This window comes from Trachypithecus francoisi, unplaced genomic scaffold (genome assembly GCF_009764315.1).
Source record: "Trachypithecus francoisi isolate TF-2019V2 unplaced genomic scaffold, Tfra_2.0 Lachesis_group20, whole genome shotgun sequence".
NCBI classification, from domain to species: domain Eukaryota; kingdom Metazoa; phylum Chordata; class Mammalia; order Primates; family Cercopithecidae; genus Trachypithecus; species Trachypithecus francoisi.
In genome coordinates this window covers 70,025,181-70,042,800 of record NW_022681466.1, presented here as the reverse complement: position 1 = coordinate 70,042,800, position 17,620 = coordinate 70,025,181, and the positions used below count along the sequence as shown (strand labels likewise).

Here is a 17,620-nt window from a genome sequence, read left to right as displayed (position 1 = left end):
ACAGGAGAATGGCCTGAACCCGGGAGGCGGAGCTTGCAATGAGCCCAGATCAGGCCACTGCACTCCAGGCTGGGGACAGAGTGAGAGACTCCAGCTCAAAAAAAAAAAAAAAAGAAAAAAAAAAAAAGAAACCACTCTCTGAGCTCCATGGACTTACTGAACAGCAAGTGTAACAAGATAACAAGTATAACAAGCAAGTATCTGTTTTTTTTTTTTAAGTATCTATTACCATTGTCAAAAGTAACCACTAAACATTTCAGTGGAAAAGCGACAGAATTCGTGAGAATATTATCAAGTACACAAATGGAATGCTATATAAAATCCAAGCATAGGCCAGGTGCAGTGGCTCATGCCTATAATTCCAGCACTTTGGGAGGCTGAGGCGGGAGGGCTGCTTGAGGCCAGGAGTTCAAGATCAGCGTGGGCAACATGGCAAAACCCTGTCTCTATAAAATATACGAAAAATAGCCAGGTGTTGTGGTGCAGGTCTGTAATCCCAGCTACTGGGAAGGCTAAGGTGGGAGGACCACTTGAGCACGGGAGGTGGAGGCTACAGTGAGCTGAGATCCCTCCACTGCACTCCAGCCTGGACAAAAGAGTGAGATCCTACCTCAAAAAAATAATAACAATAGACGGGCGCGGCGACTCACGCCTGTAATCCCAGCACTTTGGGAGGCCGAGACAGGCGGATCACGAGGTCAGGAGGCGGGTGGATCACGAGGTCAGGAGGCGGGTGGATCACAAGGTCAGGAGATCAAGACCATCCTGGCTAATACGGTGAAACCCCGTCTCTACTAAAAATACAAAAAATTAGCCGGGCGTGGTGGCGGGCGCCTGTAGTTCCAGCTATTTCGGAGGCTGTCAGGAGAACGGCGTGAACCCGGGAGGCGAAGGTTGCAGTGAGCTGAGATCGCACCACTGTACTCCAGCCTGGGCGACAGAGCGAGGCGCCGTCTCGAAAAATAATAATAACAATAAAAAAGTTTTTAATCCTAGTATTGCTCTCTAAATATAAATGCAAACAAGCCCATAGGCATCATATGCTCCAGCACGTACATTTACTTTTTGTAGATGTAACAAAACAGGAAAAAAAGAGACTGAGGTTTAGGATAGTGCTTCACTATTGAAAAAAGAGACTCAGGTTTAGGATAGTGCTTCACTATTTTCAGAAGTTTAAAAGGCAGGTTCATGAAGTATCCACGAAGATAAAGCAGTTTAACCCAAGAATACCTCACCCTCGGCATTCTGTAACTTGGGGTGGGGGAGAGGAGGGATGGGGAGAGCTCTCCCTACAACTTTCTAGAGCAGGGAGAGAAAACAGCCTTAACCATCCAATTCTGTTAATAAACAAAAACCAATTTCACAGACTGGCCGCAAACCTAGAGAAGCCACCTATCACAGCTAGCATTCTACACAACTCTATTGCCTAACGCAGGGGAGGTGAGATACTTAGAATCTTTCTTACTTTCCTGACGTGGCTGGAGACTTGAAATTAACTTGCAAACTGAGCATTCTCTCTAATAAAAACTGCTCCCACACATGCCAGGGCCAAACCCGAGTAGTCAGAGGTCCCGGATCCCTCAATGGCGCAGCTTTCGGAAGCCTGTCTTGGGGGGGAAAAGTTCAGCAAGGAAGTCGCAGGCTGTTCAACCTTTCTCCCCAAATCCTTCTCTCCGACGCTAAAGCGGTGGCCGGGGCAGGCCCGCGGAGGGCGGTCTGGAGAGCGACACGCCCGGGGCCTCCACCAGACCCCACTCCTTTCCGTGTCTCCCGACGCCTGGGAATCCGCGGGCGGGTCTGAGAGGGCTGGGGCAAAGGGGAACAGTCACCTTCGCGGCGAAAAAGAGGGTGGAGGCAGGAATTCGGGCCAGGCTCTCCCGGAGCCGGCCAGGACTGGCCGAGCCCGACCCCGCACTGACCCGCGGGAGAGGCAAGGCAGAGAGGGTCCGCCGCGGCCCCAGCGCCTACTGCCGGGGGAAGGGGCGGGGGCTCCGGAGCCGCAGGCCGAGCTGGGAGGAGGCAGGGGAGGAGGAGAGGGAGGCGGGGCGGGCAGGCCCGGCCCAGGAGCTGGGCGGCGCAACTCACCTCTGCTCCCGGCCTGCGGGGCCAGAGTAGCCAGGATCCCGCGCAGCTCCGACGCGGAGATCCGCACACGCTCCAGCCCTTCCGCCATCTTCGCGGCTGCTGCTACAGCCGTAGCTACTCCGCCACCGCCGCGCGCAGCCAGGAAACCACCACAGACGGGCGGCGCGCGCGCTCGCCCACCTCCCAGGCTTTCCCCGCCCCCTGCCGCCCTCCCTTGCCGAACGACGGTGGCCGCGCTGGGAGGAAAAGCGCCCGACGCCGATTACAGAGGGGCGGGACCGGAGCGCGGGCCTGGGCGGGGCGGGCGGGCGCTGCGCGTGCGCAGAAGTGCGGCCGGGGAGGCTCGCGAAGGCTGGAGCTGGAGGCGCGGCGGCGGGGAGCTGAGGTGAGGCGAGGCTGGGCCTTACCAGGCCGGGCGGGCGTTTGCGGCGGTGGCTGCCGTTGCTGTTGTCGTGATCACTGAGGACACTGGTAGTAGTCTGGGACTCAGGTTGACAGAGACACCCCACAGCCTGGGCTCCTCTGGACACCTTAGGCCAGGCTCGCCCGCCACAGGCCCCGACTAGCGCCGCGGGCCATTACTTGGGACCTTGAAGATCTGCTAAGAGTAGTTATTACTATTCCCTTTTTTTTTTTTTTTTCTTTTAAGGCGGAGTCTTGCTCTGTCGCCCAGGCTGGAGGGCATTGGCGCGATCTCGGCTCACTGCAGCCTCCGCCTCCCGGGTTCAAGCGATTCTCCCGCCTCAGCCTCTCTAAGGTTAGGAAACTGAATCCCAGAGAACGGAAGTAAATTGCCGTTTACTTCCGTGACACCGTGGATAAGTACCTACCAGAGCCTTTTTCATCCCCAAAACCTTTTTTCTTTTCTTTTTTGAGATGGAGCCTCGCTCTGTCCCCCAGGCTGAAGTGCAGTGGCGCGATCTCGGCTCACTGCAACCTCCGCCTCCTGGATTCAAGCGATTCTCCTGCCTCAGCCTCCCTAGTAGCTGGGATTACAGGTGCACGACACCAAGCCCAGCCAATTTTTGTACTTTTTGTAGACACGGGGTTTCACTAGGCTGGTCTCGAACTCCTGACCTCAGGTGATCCACCCGCCTCGGCCTCCCAAAGTGCTGGGATGACAGGCCTGAGCCGCTGTGCCCGGCCGCCCCCTGACGTTTAAAAAATACATACGATATAGTTGGAATCGTGTGGAAGGGAGTACATCAGGAGGTATATAAGTCGATTTGGGACCTGTAATCCCGGCGACTCGGGAGGCTGAGAGGGGCGGATCGCTTGAACCCGGGAGGTGGAGGCTGCAGTGATCCGAGATCGCGCCACTGCGCTCCAGCCCCGGAGTCTCCTACAGAGCCAGACTCCACCTCAAAAAAAAAAAAAAAAAAAGTCAATTTGGGAGTTTGTGTCACTATGGATTCTTGAAAAAAATACTGCTCTGGATCTCAGGTTGACTTTTTAATTTCCCATCTTTAAAATTTAACTAGACCAGAAGACTGGTACTTGAACCTTTTTTTGGAGAATTGTGCAGAGGTGAAGCTCCCTTCCCCGAGGCTGCCTGCCTCCACCTGTTGCTCCTTCACAGCCCCACAGGCCTTTAGAACACACCCATCACAGAATAGTTACCAATCATTCCTTAGTCTGAGCCGAAGGGATTGCAGCAACCTCTGACAGAACTCCTTCAGTTCCTTTTACATGACATTTTGTCACCAGAAAGTTAAGCATAAGGAGAAAGTCAGTAGATGGGTGAAAAGATCCAACAGTTCAGAAGAGGAATCATTTGAGTGGTCAGAGCAAATGACAGCCTTTGCCACCAGATTTGAGAGAAATAGGAAGAAGTGCTAAAAAAATAATCTGTTTCACATTGAAATTTGAGAGGCCATCGCATGATTTTTTTTTTAAGATGGAAAAGTAATGGAAAACAAGAAAACTTTCTTAGGACAAATGGCACTGCCAATGTAATGCAACAGTGTCAGTGAACTGCAGATTAGATATGCCAAAAGTTAAACCAGTTCAAGAAAATTTACCTGAACTCAGAAGGAAAAGGTAATAGATAAAAACTGAGAGACAAAGATGGGAGACATGGAGAAGGGGTACAAAAAATTAATAATTAAATATGAGTTCCAGAAGGGGATAATAGAGCTGACTGCAGAAGAGCAATAATCAAATAGTAGAAGAAAATTTACTAAGTTGGTGGAAATTTTTGAATTCTCAGATTTAAAGGATTCATGAAATACCAGGTAAAAAGAAATGAAAAGAAAGACAACCATATTTAGGTCTGATTAACCATGAAAGGTGCTGAGTTTTTTTGTTTTTTGTTTTGTGTTGTTTGAGACGGAGTTTCACTCTTGTTGTCCAGGCTGGAGTGCAGTGGCACAATCTTGTCTCACCTCAACCTGCTTCCTGGTTTCAGGGGATTCTCTTGCCTCAGCCTCCCGAGTAGCTGGGATTACAGGCACCCACCACCATGCCCGGCTAATTTTTTGTATTTTTATTAGAGATGGGGTTTCACCATGTTGACCAGGCTGGTCTCGGACTCTTGACCTCAAGTGATCCACCCGCCTCAACCTCCTAAAGTGCTGGGATTACAGGCATGAGCCACCGCGCCCAGCCCTGAATTCAGTTTCTAAAAGTAAAAATTCTACAGGTCGTTTTTACTGAGCACAAAGTAATAAAATTAGAAATGAATAGCCACAAATTAAGCAAAAAATTCTAAGCATTTGGAATTTTTTTAAAAAACAACAATTTTAGGCCTGGACTAGCACCACGGGCCATTACTTGGGACCTCGAAGATCTGCTAAGAGTAGTTATTACTATTCCCTTTTTCTTTTTCGAGGTGGAGTCTCGCTCTGTCACCCAGAATGGAATGCAGTGGCGCGATCTCGGCTCACTGCAACCTCCACCTCCCGGGTTCAAGCTATTCAAGCCGGTGCCTCACACCTGTAATCCCAGCACTGTAGGAGGCCAAGGTGGGCAGATCACTGGAGGTCAGGAGTTCGAGACCAGCCTGGCCAACATGGTGAAACCCCATCTCTACTAAAAATACAAAAACTAGCTGGACATGGTGGTGGGCACCTGTAATCCCAGCTACTCGGGAGATCGAGGCAGGAGAATCACTTGAACCTAAGCAGAGGTTGCAGTGAGCCAAGATCACACCACTGCACTCCAGCCTGGCAACAGAGTGAGACTCCATCTCAAAAAAAAAAAAAATTTGGCCGGGTGTGATGGCTCACACCTGTAATCCCAGCACTTTGGGAGCCTGAGGCAGGTGGATCACCTGAGGTCAGGAGTTTGAGACCAGCCCGACCAACATGGTGAAACCCCATCCCTACTAAATAGAAAACATTAGCCAGGTGTGGTGGTACATGCCTTTAATCCCAGCTACTTGGGAGGCTGAGGCAGGAGAATCGCTTGAATCCGGCAGGCAGAGGTTGCAGTGAGCCCTGATTGCGCCATTGTACTCCAGCCTGGGTGACAAGAGTGAAACTCCATCTCAAAATAATAATAATAATAATTTGTAGAGTCAGAGTTTCCCTGTGTTACCCAGGCTGGTCTCAAACTCCTAGCCTCTGGCAGTCTTCCCACCTTGACCTTCCAAAGTGTTGGGAATACAGGTGTGAGCCACCATGCCTGGCCCAGGATTTATTCTTAACACCTCTCTCCCCCATTCAATCCACTATCAAGATATGTCTCTTCTGTTCCTATAATGAACATGTATGGAATCATCTCCCTAGCATTCTCCCCTTTATTTTCACCTGGAAAATGCCCCTTACTCCCACTCAAAAAAACTTTTTCTTTTCTTTGTTTTCTTTCCTCCATCACTCCTTTATTTTGCTATTGTCCCCTCAGGTGCAGAGAACTGAGCCAGTCATACTCATTTATCCACACTGTCATTAACAAGGCCTTTCTCATTTTATCTTTTTTCTCTTCATTCCAGTTTCCACTCATGTTCTTTCTCTCCCTCCTTAGGTAGTCACTCCAATGTGTTTCATATATGTCTTTGAATATACATGTATCTTTCAGTAATATGTAATGTTGTTTTATGTATGTATGTGTTTTAAATGTACCTAACTGATACTGTGTTACAGATCTCATTCTGTTTCTTTTTCATGTTTATGTAAATACTTCTGACTATTGCATACTGTTGTCTTAAATTACCTCATACCCTGTCCACTGGTGCTGGGCCAAGATGGACCAGAATCCTTACCCACAATTTTTTGAACTGAAACTGAGAAAGAAAATTTGCCTCCAGTGTGGAAGCCATAAAATGTAAAACATACGAGCTGTCAGCAGCCATGTGTCAGTTGGTTCCATATGGAACCAACTCGCCTGCAGTGAAAAAGAAGCCGACATGCAGAAAGCAGCAGAGGTGAGAGACTAAGAGTCTGGGAAGCTCTCAAATCTTTGGTTCCAGTTGTTCCTGAAGCCTCATATTCCTCCTATTACCATGGTTTGTTCAACTCTTCATGGATTCCATGAGCTAGTAAATCTCAACACCTTCACCTTGTGCCTACTAAGATTGAGGTTCTATCACTTGCAACCAAGAGGACTAACTATTTACAACCTCCAAAACATATCTTATTTTTGATAGTGGGTGTTTTGTATTTTGGGTTTGTTGTTGTTATTGAGAGATAGGGTCTACATGTAGGAATGGTGTTGCTAGATCATAGGATGATTCAATGTTCAATTTTTTGAGGAAGTACCATACTGTTTATCATAGAATCACCACTGCAGGCACCTGCCACGTGCACAGCTAATTTTTGTATATATGGTAGAGAGAAGGTTTCAACATGTTGCCCAGGCTGGTCTTGAACTCCTGAGCTCAGTCCACCCGCCTTGGCCACCTAAAGTGCTGAGATTATAGGTATGAGCCACTGCACCCTGAAAAGGGGGCATAATTGACATTTATTCATAAAAATATTGAGTTCTTCAGGCCTGGCATGGTTTTTTGGAATTTTTTGTTGTGTTTTTTTGAGACAGAGTCTCACTTTGTCGCCCAGGCTGGAGTGCAGTGGAACAATCTCGGCTCACTGCAACCTTTGCCTTCCAGGTTCAAGCGATTTTTCTGCCTCAGCTTCCCTAGTACCTGGGACTACAGGCACATGCCACCACTCCCACTAATTTTTGTTTTTTTAATGGAGATGGGATTTCACCATGTTAGTCATTCTGGTCTCGAACTCCTGACCTCAGGTAATCCATTCGCTTTGGCCTCCAAAAGTGCTGGGATTACAGGCATGAGCCACCACGCCCAGCCAACTATTTTTTGCTCTCGTTTGTTTTGTTTTGTTTTGTTTTTTAATAGACAGGGTCTTGCTTTTGCCGTGGTGCAATCATAACTCACAGCAGCCTTGAACTCCTGGGTTTAAGCAACCTTCCTGCCACTGTGCCCAGCCGAGGGGGCATAATTGACATTAAAAAATACTGAGTCGTCTGGGCACGGTGGCTCATGCCTGTAATCCCAGCACTTTGGGAGGCCAAGGTGGGTGAATCACTTACTTAAGCTCAGAAGGTCAAGACTAGCCTGGGCAACATGGCAAAAGCTTGTCTCTACAAGAAATATAGAAATTAGCCAGGCATGGTGGCACAACGCACCTGTGGTCCCAGCTACTCGGGAGGCTAAGGTGAGAGGATTGCTTGAGCCTGGGATGGAGAGGATGCAGTGAGCTGAGATCATGCCAATGCACTCCAGCCTGGATGATAGAGACCCCATCTCAGTAAATAAATAATGCCCCCAATTCATTTATACATCTTTACAATGGAATTTCTGGCAACTTTTACAAAGGAATTCTAGTTCACCTGGAAGAATTGATGTGTGAGAAAAGCCAATGAATTTTAGAAAGAGTAATCAAGGGAGAATTTATTAATACAGTATATAATAGGAAAAAGAATTCGCAGTCTGACCAATGGAACAAAATACAATAGCCCCAAGCATTCATAGAAATTTAATTTTTTATAAATATAGCATTTCAGAGGAAAAGGATGCTGTCAGTAAATGGTGTGTTAAAGATTAAGAAGGCCAGGCACAGTGCCTCACGCCTGTAATCCCAGCACTTTGGGAGGCCAAGGCAGAAGAATCACTTGAGCTCAGGGGTTTGAGACCAGCCTGGGCAACACAGCAAGACTTCCTCTCAACTAAAATAAAAGTTTAAAAAATTAGCCCGGGTATGGTGGTGCACAGTCATAGTCCCAGGAACTTGGGAGACTGAGGTGGGAAGATCACTTGAGCTCAAGAGTTTGAACCTGTAGTGAGCCATAATTGAGCCACTGGACAACAGAGTGATACCTTATCTGAAAAAAAAAAATTTTTTTTCAGAAAAGAACAAGTGGCCAAGATACAGAAAAAAATGTTCAGGCTGGGCACAGTGGCTCACATCTGTAATCCCAGCACTTGGGGAGGCCGAGGCAGGTGGATCACGAAGTCAGGAGATGGAGACAATCCTGGCTAACACGGTGAAACCCCGTATCTACTAAAAATACAAAAAATTAGCCGGGTGTGGTGGCAGGCACCAGTAGTCCCAGCGACTTGGGAGGCTGAGGCAGAAGAATCGCTTGAACCTGGGAGGCGGAGGTTGCAGTGAGCCAAGTTCCCACCACTGCACTCCAGCCTGGGTGACAGGGCGAGATTCTGTCTCAAAAATAAAACAACTACTAGACATAATTAAAGTGACATAAAAATGATATAGAAAGAATGAAGGAAAATAAGCATGCCATTAAAATTGTTGTTGGGAGTTCAAATCGATGTAATATAGGACCCTTCTGGAGATGAGTTTGGCAGTGGGTATCAGATGTCTTAGAAATGTGCATGCCTTTTGATACAAAATACCATTTGGTGAAATCTACCCTAAGGACTGAGGGAGGTACACAAAAATCTTGCAACAAGGCTATTCATTACATCATTCTTACAGCCAACAACAACAAAAGGAAATCCAAATGTTCATTTGAGCTATGTAAACTTAAAATTATGATTTTTTCTTTTTTAAGAGACAGGGTCTTGCTTACGTTGCCCAGGCCATGGTACAGTGGCTATTCCTAGGCATGATCATAACACACTCCTGGGCTCAAGCAAGCCTCCTGCCTCAGCCTTCCAAGTGAGGGGACTACCAGCATGTGTCACTGCACCCAGCTAAATTATTGTATTTTTGTCATTTTAAAAGTTGGATAAAGCCGGGCGCGGTGGCTCACGCCTGTAATCCCAGCACTTTGGGAGGCTGAGGCAGGTGGATTGTCTGAGGTCAGGAGTTAGAGACCAGCCTGGCCAACATAGTGAAACCCCGCCTCTACTAAAAATATAAAAATTAGCTGGGTGTGGTGGCGAGTGCCTATAATCCCAGCAACTCCAGAGGTTGAGGCAGGAGAATTGCTTGAACCCGGGAGGCAGAGGTTGCAGTGAGCCGCAATCATGCCACTGCACTCTAGTTTGGGTGACAAAGCAAAACTCCATCCCAAAAAAAAAAAAAAAAAAGTGGATAAATGCACTCACTGATGAGATTCACTGATACTCATATTATTGTCTGATAAAAACAAGTTACCAGACCTACCAAAGAGTTTTGTCTTCATATGTAGTTGGGCCTGGAAAGGTAAACCACTAGATAGCAACTGTCTTTTTTTTTTTTTTGAGACGGAGTCTGGCTCTGTCACCCAGGCTGGAGTGCAGTGGCCGGATCTCAGCTCACTGCAAGCTCCGCCTCCCGGGTTTACGCCATTCTCCTGCCTCAGCCTCCCGAGTAGCTGGGACTACAGGCGCCCGCCACCTCACCCGGCTAGTTTTTTTGTATTTTTTAGTAGAGACGGGGTTTCACCATATTAGCCAGGATGGTCTCGATCTCCTGACCTCGTGATCCGCCCGTCTCGGCCTCCCAAAGTGCTGGGATTACAGGCTTGAGCCACCGCGCCCGGCCGCAACTGTCTTTAAATAGGAAGGTTTTGTGTCTATTTTCATGTTCTTTTTGTATCTCTGTATTTTCAGATTAACTCGGTTTTCTAATGAAGATAGATTCTTTTGTAATAAGGAAAAATAGGGAAACTTCATATTTAACTACTACAATAAACACAGTGGAAAGTGGAAGCTTAATGTAGTTATTGAAAATTATAATTATGAAAATTGTAAATAAACTGAGCCAAATGTAGTAGGAGAAAACAAAATGCTTGCTTTAACTATTACGTAATGTATATTTAGAATGCAGAAGGAGCTGGGCACGGTGGCTCATGCCTCTAATCCCAGCACTTTAGGAATCCGAGGCAGGCAGATCACCTGAGGTCGGGAGTTCGAGACCAGCCTGACCAACGTGGAGAAACCCATCTCTATTAAAAATACAAAATTAGCAGGGCATGGTGGCACATGCCTGTAATCTCAGCTACTCGGGAGGCTGAGGCAGGAGAATCGCTTGAACCCGGGAGGCAGAGGTTGTGGTGAGCCAGGATTGCACCAGTGCACTCCAGCCTGGGCAACAAGAGCGAAACTCCATCTCAAAAAACAAAAAAAGAAAATGCAGAGGGAAATAAAGAAAATGAACATCGTTATTTAAATGGAAAAGTCTAGCTATTTTTTCCTTTATCAATAAACAATTTATTAAATGTTTATTAAAAATTAAAAAATTAAATTTATAAATTAAAAATAATATAAAAATTGAATCCAGTTCATTCAAGTAGCTTCACAACAATGATTAAAAGAAAGGTGGAGCGGGGCACAGTGGCTCACGCCTGTAAGATCAGATGTTCAAGACCAGCCTGGCCAACAGGGTGAAATGCTGTCTCTACTAAAAATACAAAAATTAGCTGGGCACGATGGCACATTCCTGTAATTCCAGCTACTCGGGAGGCTGAGGCAGGAGAATTGCTTGAACCGGGACCCAGAAGGCGGAGGTTGCAGTGAGCCGAGATCGTGCCACTGCACTCAAGCCTGGGCTACAGAGCAAGACTCCATCTCAAAAAAAAAAGGAAGGTGGAGACCAGTGGCAGTGCCAACAGTGCTAAGAGATGGGTGGTGTGGTGGGGAATGGGCTTTAGCCTTCTGTAATCACCATCAGTTAACTTCCCTCAAAACCTCACCAGAAAAGCTTCGTTCAGCTTTCAAGTCAAATCTCTTTTAGAGAAATTCTGGCACTCCAGTAATGGAAAGTTTCCACATGACACCACAGGTCCCAGGTCTATTCTGTTATGTATTTTCAAAATCTCTTCAATAAACACATTGTCTCGGACTTTGCTTTGACCCCTTTCTTATTCCTGGGTTTCAGAACCATGTGTGCTCAGTACTGCATCTCCTTTGCTGATGTTGAAAAAGCTGATATCAACATTCGAGATTCTATCCACCTCACACCAGTGCTAACAAGCTCCATTTTGAATCAACTAACAGGGCGCAATCTTTTCTTCAAATGTGAGCTCTTCCAGAAGACAGGATCTTTTAAGGTAACAATCCTTTTTCTCAGCGTATCATGTTTGTTTTCAAACCCCTTCACATATCAATTTGATTCTGACCACCCAACGAGACAGGCAGAGAAGTAAATTAATGCCTTTATACGGCTGGAGAAAAGGTTACAGAAATTTTCCTTTCAAGTTCTTGTTTTACCTAGCATCATAGTGTTGATAAGCCACTTTACACAGTCACAAAATCCTTATAATTAAGATCATATATATAACTATCCAAGTAATTTTTATATATAATATGTATGTGTGTGTGTATATATATATACAGTATATACATAAAATAGTCATATCCTACATGACGTTTCAGTCAATGACAGACCACCTATATGATGGTGGTCCTTGGCCCCATAAGGTTAGAATATCATACATTTACTGTACCGTTTCTGTGTTTAGATACAGAAATACTTGTCATTGTGTTATAGCTGCCTACAGTATTCAGCACAGTAACATGCTACACAGGGTTTGCAGCCTAGGAGCAATAGGCTGTAACAGCTGGGTTTGTATAAAAGTACACTCTATGATGCACATACAGTGATGACATTGCCAAATCATGCATTTCTCAAAACATATCCCCATCCTTAAGGAAAACATGACTTTATTATATATACCATCACTTACCATCTAAACTAAGACATAATTTATTATCCAAACTAGGATATGTTTCAGACTAAAAGAAGCAACCTGAAATATCTAAACTGAGACACCCAAACTATTGTAGGCAAATTGGAAAGTTGATCACTCTGTATATGACCCAAGTTTAAGCATTCACTGTATTAACTTGCTACACATGGATACATTATGAATATAAAAGATGTAAGCCTGGGCCACAGGGCAAAACCCTGTCTACAAAAAATACAAATACATGCCAGGCACGGTGGCTCACATCTGTAATCCCAGCACTTTGAGAGGCTGAAGCAGGTGGATCATCTGAGGTCAGGAGTTCGAGACCAACCTGACCAACATGATGAAACGCTTTTTCATTTTGTTTTGTTTTGAGACAGAGTCTCGCTCTGTCCCCCAGGCTGGAGTGCAGTGGCGCGATCTCAGCTCACTGCAAGCTCCGCCTTCCAGGTTCACGCCATTCTCCTGCCTCAGCCTCCCGAGTAGCTGGGACTACAGGCGCCCACCACCATGCCTGGCTAATTTCTTTTTGTATTTTTGGTAGAGATGGGGTTTCACCGTGTTAGCCAGGATGGTCTTGATCTACTGACTTCGTGATCCGCCCGCCTTGGCCTCCCCAACTGCTGGGATTACAGGCGTGAGCCACAGCGCCTGGCCTTGGTGAAGCCCTTTCTACTAAAAATAAAAAATGAGCCGGTCTTCGTGCCAGGACCTGTAATGCCAGCTGCTTGGGAGGCTGAGGCAGGAGAATCGCTTGAACCCAGAAGGCGGAGGTTGCAGTGAGCTCAGATTGCACCACTGCACTCCAGCGTGAGCGATAGAGCAAGACTCCATCTAAAAAATAAATAAATAAATAAAAATGAAAAAGGCCAGGTGCGGAGGCTCACGCATGTAATCCCAGCACTTTGTGAGGCTGAAGCAGGTGGATCATGAGGTCAGGAGATCGAGACCATCCTGGCTAACACAGGGAAACCCCATCTCTATTAAAAATTCAAAAAAATTAGCCGGGCATGGTGGTGGGCGCCTATAGTCCCACCTACTCGGGAGGCTGAGGCAGGAGAATGGTGTGAACCTAGGAAGTGGAGCTTGCAGTGAGCCGAGATCGCAGCACTGCACTCCAGCCTGGGTGACAACAGAGCGAGACTAGGTCTAAAAAAAAAAAAAAATTTAGCCAGGCTTGGTGGCAGGGGCCTATAATCCCAGCTACTTGGGAGGCTGAGGCAGGAGAATCACTTGAACCCGACCCTGGGGGTTGGTGCGGTGTGGGGAGGCGGACGTTGCAGCGAGCTGAGATCGGGCCACTGCACTCCAGCCGGGGTAACAGAGACTCCATCTCAAAAAAATGAAAAATAAAAAAATAAAGATGCACATGAGATATTTAGAAGGTAAATGGATAAGATTTGGTGACATAGGGCCGGGCGCGGTGGCTCAAGCCTGTAATCCCAGCACTTTGGGAGGCCGAGACGGGCGGATCACGAGGTCAGGAGATCGAGACCATCCTGGCTAATACGGTGAAACCCCGTCTCTACTAAAAAAAATACAAAAAACTAGCCGGGCGACGAGGCGGGCGCCTGTAGTCCCAGCTACTCGGGAGGCTGAGACAGGAGAATGGTGTGAACCCGGGAGGCGGAGCTTGCAGTGAGCTGAGATCCGGCCACTGCACTCCAGCCTGGGCGGCAGAGCAAGACTCCGTCTCAAAAAAAAAAAAAAAAAAAAAGATTTGGTGACAGATTGGATGTGCATGTTAAGTATAGAAAATCTAGAAAAGCTCCTTGCTTTTCAAAACAATGTTTTAATCAAATACGTGAATTCACCATCCCTCTTTTTCAGATTCGTGGTGCTCTTAATGCCGTCAGAAGCTTGGTTCCTGATGCTTTAGAAGGGAAGCCGAAAGCTGTTGTTACTCACAGCAGTGGAAACCATGGCCAGGCTCTCACCTATGCTGCCAAACTGGAAGGTACTTGATTTCTCAAGGTACTGGGTAGATCATCAGAAAGGAGGGGAAAAGTGTCCTTCATTTCCATGAGAATGATGATAGCTTTGGGAAGTAACTTTCCAAAGAAATCTCCATCTGATTGCAAGCAATATGAACATCAGTTTCTTTTTACTTTTTTTTTTTATTTGAAAACAAGAGTCTTGCTCTGTCACCCAGGCTGGGGAGCAGTGGCGTGATCTCAGCCCACTGTGTAACCTCCACCTCCCAGGTTCCTGCCTCAGCCTCCTGAGTAGCTAGGACTACAGGTGCACACCACCACGCCTGGCTAATGTTCTCTATTTTACAAATACAAAATACTAATTTCACCATGTTGCCCAGGCTGGTCTCGAACTCCTGGGTTCAGGCAATCCACCCGCCTTGGCCTCCCAAAGTGCCAGGATTGCAGGCGTGAGCCACCACACCTGGCTGAACATGTTTGTTTGTTTGTTTTTTGAGAGGGAGTCTCGCTCTGTTGCCCAGGCTGGAGTGCAGTGGCATGATCTCAGCTCACTGCAAGCTCCACTTCCCGGGTTCACAGCATTGTCCTGCCTCATTCCCAGGTATCTGGGACTACAGACGCCCACCACCATGCCTGGCTATTTCTTTTTTTTTTTTTCTTTTCGTATTTTTAGTACAGACAGGGTTTCACCGTGTTAGCCAGGATGGTCTTGATCTCCTGACCTCGTGATCCATCCGCCTCAGCCTCCCAAAGTGCTGGGATTACAGGCGTGAGCCACCACACCTGACCACATAAGTTTCTGTTTTAAATTCTCCTGACTTGTAGTAACCAAACATGTTTTCCTCTCCCAGGAATTCCTGCTTATATTGTGGTGCCCCAGACAGCTCCAGACTGTAAAAAACTTGCAATACAAGCCTACGGAGCGTCAATTGTATACTGTGAACCTAGTGATGAGGTAAGGAGAGCAGTGTTTGGTACCACCTTAACAGCTTTCATTTCTACCTTACTGGCTCTTTCTACCTTACCGGCTGCTCCTTCTCCGCCTCCTTTGTGGTTTCCTCTTTATTTCTGTTACATGCTCAACCTTTTCTCTATCTACACTCACAAGATCTCGTTAGTCTCATTGCTTAAATTATTACCTATGATCTAACAACTCCAACTTCTCTCCCCTTAACAGTCGACTTTTATATCCAACAGCTACCTAACTTTCCCACTTGATGTCTTAAAAGGCATCTCAAACTACATTTAAAACCAAACTCCTGATCTTACTTCCCTGTATTTCTTCCCTTCCAGGCTTTCTCATCTTAGTAAATGGCAATTTTTATTCATCTAGTTACTCAAACAAAAAAAGTTGGAGTCATCTTTGTGTTTCTGAAAAAAATTTTTTTTTTTGTTAGAGATGGAGTTTTCCTATGTTGTGGGATCCTCCTGCCTCAGCCTGTTGAGTAGCTAGGACTACAGGTGCATGCCACCACACCTAATTCCTTTATGTTTTGTAGACAGGGTCTCACGGTTGCCCAGGCTGGTCTCAAACCCCTGGGCTCAAGCAATCCTCCCACCTTGCCCTCCCAAAATGCTAGGCTCACAGGCATGACCCACTGCACACAGCCAGGAATCATCTTTGATAACCTTCTCATACCCCACATCCAAATCTCAGTCTGCTTTCAACATACTTCCATAACCCAACTGCTTCTGTGTCTACCGTGAACCACCCTGATTCAAACCAACATCAATTCTCACCTATATTCAATTCAGTAGCCAAACTGGTCTCACTGCATCCACCCTTGCCCCACTAGAGGGCTTTTTAGCAACCAGAGCTCTCCATTTAACCAAGTCAGAACTCATCTCTTTTCAAGTCAAAATTTTCTGTTGGTTTCCCATCTCATACACAGTGGAAACCCGAGTTCTTGCAATCATCTAAGCCCTGGATGAACTCAAACATTCCTATCTTTTTGACCTCATCTTTTTTTTTTTTTTTTCTTTTGAGACAGAATCTCCCTGTGTCACCCAGGCTGGGGTGCAATGGCACGATCTCTGCTCACTGCAATCTCCACCTCCTGGGTTCAAGCAATTCTTCTGCCTCAGCCTCCCGAGTAGCTGAGACTACAGGTGTGTGTCACCACACCCAGCTAATTTTTGATTCTTTAGTAGAGACAGGGTTTCACCATATTGGCCAGGCTGGCCTCGAATTCCTGACCTCATGTTCCACCTCCCTTGGCCTCCCAAAGTGCTGGGATTACAGGCGTAAGCCACCGCACCCAGCCCCTCATCTTCTTTTATTGAGACAGGGTCTCGCTCTGTCCAACCCAGGCTGGAGTGCGGTAGTTCGATCTCAGCTCACAGCAGCCTCTGCTTCCTGGGTTCAAGAGATTCTCATGCCTCAGCCACCAGAGTAGCTGGGATTACAGGCACGTGCCACCCCACCTGGCTAATTTTTGTATTTTTAGTAGAGACAGGGTTTCACCGTGTTGGCCAGGCTGGTCTTGAACTCCTGACCTGAAGTGATTCGCCCACCTTGGCCTCCCAGAGTGCTGGGATTATAGGCATGAGCCACTGCACCCAGCCTTGACCTCATCTTCTATTCTCTTGCCCTCTCTGTGCCAGCCATACTAACCTTTACAGCTGTTCCTCAGAAAGGCCAAGCACTCCTACTTTGTAGTCTTTGTGCTGTTACCCCCTCCCTGGAATATTCTAGACATCCACAGCACTTGTTCAGATCTTTTAAAATGTCACTTTACTAGAGGCTCTTCTTGGCTACCCTATATGAAATAAATTCCTTCATTTTACTCCATTGCACTTAGACATACCATATATTTACTTCACCCATCTCTACCATATAATATAACCCCCTTGAGGACAGAGATATTTTGTTTATTAACATATATATCTCTAGTACCTGAACAAAGTCTGAAAAAAGTAGATGGTCAATAAAATGTTGAATGACCGAATGGAACTTGTTGGGGACTCTATTAAATACAAATCAATTAAACTAAATTAATGTACTTTCAGTCCAGAGAAAATGTTGCAAAAAGAGTTACAGAAGAAACAGAAGGCATCATGGTACATCCCAACCAGGAGCCTGCAGTGATAGCTGGACAAGGGACAATTGCCCTGGAAGTGCTGAACCAGGTAAAATAGCCGAGTTCTTCCTGTTTCGCTACTGGTAAAGCTGTTGGGCTATATTCAATTATTTTATATGTACACATTAAATATAAAATTGCTTACTAATAGGCCTATTTACAGTTTATATTCTTTTCACTAAAGGTTCCTTTGGTGGATGCACTGGTGGTACCTGTAGGTGGAGGAGGAATGGTTGCTGGAATAGCAATTACAATTAAGGTGAGCAACTTCTGGAAGATTCCCAAGCAGAGGATTTATTTTACATCATAAATGATTTGTATACACGTGCTCAAAATTCTGCACACATTACCATTTCTTCCCCCTATTCCTTTGGGACTTGAGATGAAGGCCCGTCTCTGCCTTACTACTCTATTTACTATTATTATTTTTTTTTTCAAGACAGACTCTTGCTCTGTCACCCAGGCTGGAGTGCAGTGACGCGA

The 17,620-nt window shown here is 46.4% G+C and overlaps 2 protein-coding genes across 9 annotated transcripts in view; one reads left to right on the top strand and one right to left on the bottom strand.

The window, feature by feature from the left end:
* SMG6 (SMG6 nonsense mediated mRNA decay factor) overlaps window positions 1-2,232 on the bottom strand; it is a 255,711-nt gene extending 253,479 nt beyond the window's left edge. Inside the window, exons 1-2 of one of the 5 annotated variants that reach the window (XM_033185119.1) lie at window positions 2,086-2,216; window positions 1,466-1,607 (exon numbers count right to left, since the gene is read on the bottom strand). Coding sequence is in view for 1 of the 5 variants with exons in the window: in XM_033185117.1 (XP_033041008.1) it covers window positions 2,086-2,173 (88 nt within the window). In the remaining 4 variants the exon portion in view is untranslated. The other 4 variants (XM_033185120.1, XM_033185117.1, XM_033185121.1 and 1 more) reach the window with 4 other exon arrangements.
* A 72-nt stretch (window positions 2,233-2,304) lies between these two features.
* The window catches only part of SRR (serine racemase), a 17,336-nt gene continuing 2,020 nt past the window's right edge, over window positions 2,305-17,620 (top strand). The window contains exons 1-7 of one of the 4 annotated variants that reach the window (XM_033185131.1): window positions 2,390-2,470; window positions 6,269-6,448; window positions 11,313-11,484; window positions 13,954-14,080; window positions 14,909-15,012; window positions 17,067-17,186; window positions 17,322-17,396. In XM_033185131.1, coding sequence (XP_033041022.1) covers window positions 6,375-6,448; window positions 11,313-11,484; window positions 13,954-14,080; window positions 14,909-15,012; window positions 17,067-17,186; window positions 17,322-17,396 — 672 coding nt within the window. In that variant the 5' untranslated portion in view covers window positions 2,390-2,470; window positions 6,269-6,374. Of the gene's footprint in view, window positions 2,471-6,268; window positions 6,449-11,312; window positions 11,485-13,953; window positions 14,081-14,908; window positions 15,013-17,066; window positions 17,187-17,321; window positions 17,397-17,620 lie in introns of those variants that run through there. The other 3 variants (XM_033185132.1, XM_033185133.1, XM_033185134.1) reach the window with 3 other exon arrangements.